Here is a 9547-nt window from a genome sequence, read left to right as displayed (position 1 = left end):
CTCATCCACTCCTCCAAAGAAACCCTAGCCGCCACAATGCTCGACCGTAGCGCCGCCTAGGTGTTCCTGCGACGCAGCCAAGCCCGCGAGGAAGTTCATGGCCGGTCCTGGTGGCCGGAGAGGTGGTCGAGGCCGCGGCCCTAGGCGCCCCCGTGGCCGGGGCAGGGGCCGCCGTGGTGGAGCAGCTACGGCCCCACGCTCGCCGTCGCCTGCGCCCTGCTCGTCCTCGCAGGAGGAGCGCGTCTTCGAGTTCCTCCTCCGCATCGACGACGACCCACTCGCCATCAAGCGGCTACCGAACAAGTTCGCCGAGTTCGTCGACGGCGTCGAGCCGGTGCAGTTGCAGCTACGGGAGGCCAGCTGCAACTTCTGCCGCTGGACCGTGGAGGTCCTGTTCGACGGGCAGGGCAAGATGTACCTGCACACGGGGTGGGACAAGTTCGCCCGTGACCTCGGGCTCGAGCCCGGCTGCCAGCTCACCTTCCTCTACGAGGGGGACGGCGAGATGATCGTCAAGGTGTTCGACGACACAGCTTGTCGCAGGCACTACCACACCGACGACTCCGGCTCCGATACCGATAGTTAGAACGTCGAGTGTTCTTTCTTTGCAGCGAATCTGGCTACGGGCCAGACGAAGCCAGTAGTCGAGGTTTCTGGATGTTCGCCTCATCGTTAGAATCAATAAGGGCACCATCTCCTCCCCCTGGATTTTCCAGTTTGGGTGATTGGGTGTGCCCTCGAATGTTCTTTCTTGGCAGCGAACATACGGAAATCAACACAACTGGCTTCTTTTTTTTTAAATTTTTATATTTGTGTCCACCGTGGTTCAAACTATGTGTTAGTTTGTGTAAACCATGTTCGAAACTATGTGTTAGTTTGTGTAAAATCATGTTTCAAAATGTTATATTTAAAACTATGTTTAAATGGAGAAGACGGAAAAAAGGAAAAAAAAAATGTGTCGGCCCCGCTGGAGCAGACCCCAGACGCAAACGGACGCGCGGATAAAAATGATCATTTTTGCGTCCGGTTCGCGGACATTAAAATGCGTCGCGCCAGATGCCGTAAGCCTCGAAGCATACCATGTCTGAATTCTACGGTTTACTGCTCCAGGTAAATTTAACTACAGGAATGGTATTCCAATATCGTTCGACTAGAGGGCAGAGTACTTCTAGGGAACTCTTTTTACAACATCAGCATCACTACTAGCTCAAAGCGAACATGTCATCATGCCATCCCCCTTGAACGTATTTGGCTTGCAGCCGCTTGAGGGCTTCAACTTGATCTCGCGACGTTGACGCTGTCTCGACGAGCAATGTTTGACCCCAGACCTTTCGCAGCTCTGTCCAGAAAAGAATTAATTAGCAGCAAACAGAGTAATGTAAAACAAATGTTCTGCAACTAAAAAGGGACAAAGGCATTTCTCCATTTCTTTCTCTATCCACCCTGGGTTTGAGAGTCACCCTGCCCCCCCCCCCCCCCTCGGCTTCTCTCCCCTTCCTACTCCGTCTACCCACCTATGTGAATAGTGGTGACATGCCTATGTCTAGCTACAACACGCTCTATAAGCTCGCCAGTCTCTCGGATCTTGAGGGGTTTGGCCCTCATTCTTCTCTTCCAACTGGTGATGTCGGGTGGATGGAGGTGGAGGAGAGGCGAGATGGAGTCCCAATCATGTCAGATTGGGTAGGGGGCTCATCCATAGCCACACTTGGGTTGGAGCTACAGTACATTTCGTGGCCTTCGTCCTCTTTCCAAGAACTGTGCAACGGTTGTCGTTCGCCGGTCTCCCTACCACCGGATCTTCTGATCGAATGGCGGGCACGTGAAGATTTCCTCCCAGCCCGAAGTTGACGTGAAGGGAGGCAATTGAGCTTCAACTCTGCGTACCCAACTTGCCACAATTTCAAGGGTCTAGAGGTAGAGTTGTGGCAGCACCACGATTCCCAAGTGGCTTTGTCCATGGCGATGGTAATGCTGGAGTTGTTGTTTGGCCTCAACCGTAACTTAAGTTTACCATGTTGCTGTAGGGTCCTCCATATTAAATCCAGGAATTGGATTGTAATTATCTTTATTTGAGTCCTTTCGGCACGCAGAATGGCAGCCATGGAGGAGACTTTCGACACGCTTGGTACCGCAAAAGGGTGACGCAGAGGCGGCAATGGTGAGGCGGCAATGGTGAGTGAGTGTGGTTGGAATCGAGCGGGTGGAGGCTGGAATCGGGTGGGCGTGGGTGTGGGCCATCGAGGGTTGTGTTGGCGACTAGCAGGGGAAGATAGGTAGAGCTACTGCAAGGGAAAAAAGGGATCGAAGAAAGGCCGAAGAGATTGAAGAAGATAAGTTTGCATCATGAAGAGAGAAAGACAGCGGCTGGCATGGGCAAAGGAAACGTGTCCTCCGGATGATAACTAGCTCTAGATAAAAAGATCTAAAAAACAGTTGGTAGAGAAGAGTCTTGCCCCCAACACAAATGACCTAGGGTCACAGGCCCTCGGGGTGTAGGCCCAGCAAGACACACTGAATGATCCTATGATGCCTTTTAAGCAGGCACCTGCCTCCCTGTACTAGCGATGTGGGACACACACAAAAAGATAGCGCGCGGCTGTACCGTCCACGCGATTGCAGACGGCCAACGCGTAAATCCTGTGGGCCAGTTAGAGTCGGCCCATAAACTGCTGCGCAGAATAAAATCCTCTAAATTCTAACGAGAACAGTTGGCCCACTTCCCGATAAATCAAAGCAAAATACTCATGATTCTGAATTCTACGGTTTACAGCTCCAGGTAAATTTAACGTTCACTCTACAAGAAGGGTATTCCAATATCGTTCGACTAGAGGGCATAGTATTTCTAGGGAATCGTCTTCACAACATCATCATCATTAGCGGAAAGTGAACATGTCCTCATCCCATCCTCCTTGAACGTATTTGGCTTGCAGCAATTTGAGGGCTTCAACTTGATCTCGCGACGCATTTTCAACTAGGAATGTTTGACCCCAGACCTTCCGCAGCTCTGACCAGAAAAGAATTAAGCAAGCAGAAGATAAAGAGTATTGCCAACTGAATGCTGTGGAGCTACTTAAAACTAACAGTAGAGAGTTACGTCCAAAGTGCAATTTCCCATATTCATCTGAAATGAAAAGAAGTTCTGACAAATCATTTGCTCTGTACGTTGAAATTACTGGGACAAGTAGCATATTCGTAATTAAAATTGTTCTTGCAGCCACTCAACATAAAGTTGTTTTCCAATCCGAGATGGCTTCAGGTGGTTGTATTGTACATTTGCCATATCATCCCTCTACTTTATTTCCTGTCAGCATTTATCATATTTGACTGATATATGTACCTATGTCAAACTATGATAATCACATATCCCGAATATGTGCCCAAACCCTCTCGTCAGCCCAGACGGTTCGCCTTGCTCTTGATCCTCAGTATATTTTATTCTCCATATCGTCAAAATCTACAGCACATAGTAGCAACCACGGAGCACTGAGAGTAGATTGCTGCTGGGTCTCTAGCCCTCTACACTACAGCCCAAGGCACCTCTCCCCGTGCCTTGCTCATATCCAGCGTCCCCCATCTCCGGGCAACCATCGCCCCTGCCACGTCAGCTCCTAGTAACCTCGGTTCCACACCCTGACATGGTACTGCCGCATTTGTGGTGCTTCACTGAACATGACACTGTCCATAACTCACCTATCGCCTCTGGCCCTTTCCTTTTCTTGTTCTTCACTCTCCACGCCTTCTCGCCCTATACTTTGTCCCTCTCCGGATCGAGTTCACAGGGACGTAGTGCATGGATTGGAGAACATGGATGGTAGGTAGGTCTTGGGAAGGTGCCCAGTATGGAGGTGTGGTCGGACGTTGCCGGTAGGAAATCACGAGGTGGCAGAATCCGGTGAACCTAAAAATTGATCTAATGGCTAATAACGCTTGGATTTGCCATCTCTACACTGTTGGATTAGACAATATGGCTATAGGGTTCAAAGTTTTTTTTTTCAGAACACGCAGGAGAGCTGCACGTCATTGCATTAAGCTTACAAGAGAACAACATGGTCCAGTTTATGAGGGAAACTAGACCAAAAACCAAACATATGATGCCTTCCAGCTTACAACGCACACCCAAACTAGCACACTACAAGCACCCGCCTTGCCCAACCACTGGCTAACAATGGCACGAAGGAAGGGCACACGGTCTCGAAAGCGTGTCACAGCCATAGCATGACAACCTAGAACGGCACTAACTCTAGGGAGGTAAACGTCGACGTACGGCCCTCCCAGCAGAAGGCGAGACGGCAGCAGGACCTGGCCAGACCTAGAGGAAGCAACGTCGAGCAGGCGCCGGCAGAGGCGCTCCGAAGACCACCTCTGGCTCCATCTGCCGTCTGGGGACTGTCGGGACAACCTCCAGAACCTCCACAGAGCCTCCAACAAGAGGATGACACCGAAGTGCCACCACTGCCTGATCCAACAACTGGATCTAGGGTTTCCCCTGGTGCCCGGGAAGGGATGAAACGAAAAGGGCTCGACGACGCCTTCAAGAAAGTAACGGCGCCCGTGTGCGTCGCCGTCGTCCGCAACCGCGCATGATTTCTCCCACCCGACTTCGACCTCACTATCCACCAGAACGAAGCGAACAAGAGCCATCATCAATAAAGGACGCCACCGAAGAGAGATGAGCGCGAAATGGCGAGTGAGGGGCCGTAGTCAGCCTTTAGCATCACCCAGCAGCCCGACGCGCTGTTGGCCGATCTACCACACCCCTACGTGGCGAAGCAGGACAGAGCGACGGCCCGGCATCAGCCACGAAGCAGGGCAGCAGCGGCGGCCCAGATCGGGCCCGCCAACACCTGGCGCGAGCTCCGCAAGCTCCAGCACACAGGCACCACCGCCGCATATCGTTGTAGGCGCCGCTGCCTCCTCGCTGGGCGCGAACGTCTCTGGCCCGCTTGGCCCAGATCAGGCCCAAGCGCCGCCGGAGCCAGCATGCCGCACCTCGCAGCGCGGCAAGACGCAGGCGCCACGTGACCGCACGCAACTCCACGCGACCATCCACCGTTGCAACGTCGCTACCGACCGCCAAACGCCGCGGCGTTCCGCAACGGCCCCTCTCCACGCGAAGAGAAGACGAGAGGAGCCCGCCCCACCTTGCCCTCCACCATCGGCGGCTGGGTGCCGCCACCACCACCGGCGCTGGCCGGAGGGGCTCGAGATCTAGGGTTTTTTTGGTGGGGGGGAGGGAGGTGCCCTCCGGAGCCAGAGCAGCCCGAGAGGGAGAGCTCTGATAATCCAAGCCTAGATAACCGCTCTGATAATCGGTTCAAAGTTATTCATACACTACAAAAATAAACTAGGTAGCTTCACATGTTTCACATGTTAAAAGCCAGTATTCATAGCATACACAAAACACATAATTCAAGGTATGTATTGATATATTTGAATGTAACAATGCGCATTCGATACCCAGAAATCCAAGGATATGTACTTTCATCCTAAGTAAACATGCACGATATTTTATTTGATGATAAATATAAGTAAAGATTTGTCGCAAAAAATGATTGTGCATTAATTGTGTAAAGATTTGTTGAAGCAATAATGTTTATGCATGATCACTATTCCTAACGTACTGAGAAAGGAAGAATGCATTTCCCACTAGCATGGTCCAAATTGGTTGCCAGATCTGAAATGTATATGTCCATCGAAAGTTTTTGGTTCATGAATAAATGATGCTTAAATTTATGAGCTGTTCATGTTAGAGAGTGAGCAAGAGAGGCAGAGAGCAAGAATGGAAAACGTTGCATACTAGGAAATAGCTCAAGTACGAGATATGTTTTGCAAAATGTATGGGCATTGTGATGAGAAACAGTTCAAGTCGTTTTCATGCATTTTTAAATAAATTGAGGGACTGTCACTTTACCAACAATAAGAAACAGCTGGGCATGATAAGGGAAAACAGACAGTGGATGCAAGGTCACAAGTTCAGGCATACCAGATTTATGCATGGGAGAGAGGCACATGATTATCAAGTCAAAGCGAGAAACTTTTGCCAAATTCTCCAAAATGTTAACTGCTAACACCGCATCATCCCTGATCATACAATAAGAACTAAAAGTAAGTAATAACATCAAAGGTTGCGAAACCAGTATTGCAAGAGAGTGTAAGAGGAAAGCGTACCGGTAGATTGAGGCTGTGCACTTAACGATATCAATCAGAAAAGCAGATGAAAGTGCATTCTTAAAAATCTCCGGTAGGCTCTCTGGTGGAATCGACTGGTCACATAACAAGAATGTGACAAATTAGTAATTTACACAACCGGATTAATTTAAGGAGCTAAAAAAACGAGATGCTGTCAATAATAAACCTTTAACAACTGTATTTGCTGGGCAGGGTCGTCAGAGATAGCTCTCCAAGAAACCTCAAAATCATAAGCTGTCTTTGGTGTCTTCACACTTTTTACAGTGCTGGACATATACCGTGAAGCAGCACGTGATGCAAGATCTTGTACTGATATTTCTGGTGCAGGCTTCTGTTTAGCATCTCGAGATTGCTGCATTAAATAATTGAAAAGTGACCGAAAGAAGCAAAACCTAGTACAACTTTACCAAATTGCGATAAATCAGTTCTTTATATAACAATTGCAGTGAAACTATAAGACAAGTGAGCTCTTAGATGCAGAATGCTTAAGTAGTACTGCGATGGACTAGGGAGGGTTTACCCCTCCACCTACTCCTTTAGGCCTCGTTCGGCACACAGGGTTTGTAGGGGATTAGATTGTGTATTTTTTCTGGGCCAGCCTAATATCTCCTCAAACATCAGCTGTACTGTTCGGTAGACCGGGTTTGGAGCGGTTTAAAAGGATCTAGTTCCAAGTATTCCCACAAAACTCGCCAATACACGTGAGAAAGGAAACGCTAGGGGCCCCTCGCGTTTTTCCTGGCGAGCTTTCTGCCACAGATCGGTAATGAAAGGCCCAGCGATCAGCAATTCCCATCATATAGGTAGGTTAGGAGCTTTCTCGCGAGAGGATTTGGCGCTATTTTTTCCTTGTTTCTGATGGCTAGCTATCTCTCAAAACCTGCCAATACTCTCCGAAGCACGTTTTTGCACCCAAAACGCTTGGTAAAGTACACCTTGATCCCTGCGTGCCGAACAAGGCCTTAAGATTTTCCAACCACACAAACCATCTGATCCACCCTGACATCAACAGCCAAGTTGCAAAAGAGTTAACCAGTATAGTGGCAGACTTTTCTCTGGTTGAATTGACATGTTTGCTACTGGAAGACAGTCCAACTACTGAGCTTGGACAGGTTTTGGCTTTTGACAACTCCACATACATGAACATTTGTTTCACTTTTGACAACTCCAAATACACGAAAGGCTGTAGTCAGAACGCACCAGCATATTATTGTCTTTGAGGCTTGCACCAGATCCTCCTTTCGACGCACCACCTGCAAACTCTTTGATCCCAGATCTCCCAGACGAATCAACTTCCATGAAACTGTCCTGTAGAATTACATCACACATTACACATCCTAACAGGTTTTCTGAATAGACCTACGGTGGAACGTAACCAACTCTACAGAGATAGAACAGAGGGTGGCTTGTAGTGACATGATTTGAGCTAGTTCAAAATTGCAGAGCCATGTGCGTGTCTTGTTGTAAGGTAACCGGGGGTTGTAGCCAATTATTATTCCTTAAGAAGGACAAATGCAGAAGTATCATGCCATAGAACCTACCTTCTGGGGACCAGTTGCTGGGTGAGAAGTGATATCTTTTCTATCTCCAGCTTTATCAAATTCAGAAATTGTATGTTTAGCTTGAACTGAACTTCTCTTGGACATTTTCTGCATAATTAGTACAATCTTAAACAGTCGTATTTTGGTACAGCATCTAGCCTGGAACACAAAATTACTAATGTGCAAACACAAAAGGTAGGCTGGAGTTTGGTCAAGATGCCAGATGGAAACTGAAGTAAGGAATTGCTCACCTCCATGAGTAGGGCCTTTATCTCAGAATATTGTTTCCTCAGTTCTGGATTGTTAGCATCGACACTTACCGCAAATTCAGCATCTGTTATGAGAATAAGTAATGTACACTAGTTGTCAGTGTTCACACAGACAACAATTAAGCTTAGAGACAGGCACGGAGAGTTGAAACGAATATTACCATCCATTGCTTCCTTAAGCTTCCCAAGTCCTTTTCTTGCAGTAATTCTGCGTGAGTATGCTTTAACATAACGGTCATCCAGATTCAGAGCTTCAGTGCAGTCATTCTCTGCCTCCTCAAATCTAATAAGTTGCAGATAAGAAAAAATTAATACTAAACCATGTAACGGTAGTAAAACATGAATTTCAAGCTCCATGACAGGATAAGCACGAGATATAGCACAAAGAGCACTCTGAAGTTTTTGGTTGGTCTATCTACCACAATTATGGTTACAGACTCAAATAATGTGAACTAGAAACCAGAAAGTGCCACATCCTAGCAAACAGAATCATGGTTCTAGTGTAGTAGGAGCTTGCCTTCTTAGTTTAAGGTACGCCATAGCTCGGTTCGCGAAGGAAACCGCCGTGGGCGACAAAGCGATGCTCCTCGAGTAGCACTCGATCGCTTCGGCAAACTTCTTCTGTTTGAAATACTCATTGCCCTGCAAACACAACCACATCAAACAACATATATAGCTTCGCAGAACCGGTCTCGGGCTCTCAATACAGCAGCCCAAAATTCTTTTTTCTTAAGGTAGCAGCCCAAAATTCTGTTTTCTACAAATCAACACAAGAGTTTGCACTGGGATTGCTATATACTGACCTGCTCCTTTTCTGACGCGGCGTCAGGCATTGGTTCATCGTTCAGATAGGTCGAATAGTTCGGGCGATTGTAACGGCCACCCATCTTGAATAACAACAACGAGAAGGAGAAGAATTACATGGTCGGATTCGAAATTAAAGATGAGAGGAATCGGAGCATGCGCAAGCTAGCTAGGGCTTCCTTACCATCTCCAGTCGGCCAGTCCACGCCGGTCCAGTACCAGTAGAAGGGTGTAGGGGGAGTGCGTAGGTCGTGGTTGGACCTTCGCCGTCGCCGGCGCCGTAGCAGGAGGCGGCGGGATTAGGGGATGGAGGCCGTCGGCGGCGCTGGTGGTGTTCCTCGATGATTCTGGGGAGAAGAAGCTGCCGGTCGAGCTCGAGCCATTCTGCAGTACCTGGTTAGGTCCAACCGAGTAACAGAGCACGGGGGTGCGAACTGCAAAGGGGCAATATGGACTATTCATATATGGGAAAATGGCAGATAAAAATGGAAATATGAATAAAGGCTTATATATAGCCTTTATGTAAAGGAAATTTTTTAAATAGGGTTCGCACGAGAAACCAAAAAATCCAAACTATTGTACTCCGAAACGAAAAAGGTTTTAATAGATAGAGACTTCTTTATTTAACTAGCACAATGCCCGCGCGTTGCGGCGGAAGATCGAGCACAAAAGACCCTGCGTTGTTACACTGGCACATTAATTAAATCTAAAGAACAACATTTTTACCTATTTAAATATGTA

At 48.1% G+C, this 9547-nt stretch overlaps 1 protein-coding gene across 2 annotated transcripts; it reads right to left on the bottom strand.

Moving 5' to 3' along the window:
* Positions 1-1081: 1081 nt before the first annotated feature.
* On the bottom strand, positions 1082-9165 carry LOC124708383 (RNA polymerase II-associated protein 3-like). 2 transcript variants are annotated; one of them, XM_047240058.1, is made up of 11 exons: positions 8991-9163; positions 8806-8889; positions 8520-8644; positions 8164-8285; positions 7985-8067; positions 7734-7841; positions 7393-7500; positions 6359-6544; positions 6172-6266; positions 5987-6084; positions 1082-1339 (listed from the first exon to the last, which is right to left on the bottom strand). In XM_047240058.1, exons 1-11 carry the CDS (start codon positions 8991-8993, stop codon positions 1203-1205), a joined length of 1149 nt encoding a protein of 382 aa, XP_047096014.1. In that variant the 5' UTR covers positions 8994-9163; the 3' UTR covers positions 1082-1202. The 2 variants fall into 2 exon arrangements, with proteins under 2 accessions (XP_047096014.1, XP_047096015.1); XM_047240059.1 differs by lacking the exon at positions 1082-1339 and adding an exon at positions 2728-3007 and having other exon boundaries at positions 8991-9165.
* Positions 9166-9547: the final 382 nt, after the last annotated feature.

Source organism: Lolium rigidum, chromosome 4 (genome assembly GCF_022539505.1).
Source record: "Lolium rigidum isolate FL_2022 chromosome 4, APGP_CSIRO_Lrig_0.1, whole genome shotgun sequence".
NCBI classification, from domain to species: Eukaryota; Viridiplantae; Streptophyta; class Magnoliopsida; order Poales; family Poaceae; genus Lolium; species Lolium rigidum.
This window is presented reverse-complemented; position numbering and strand designations above follow the sequence as displayed.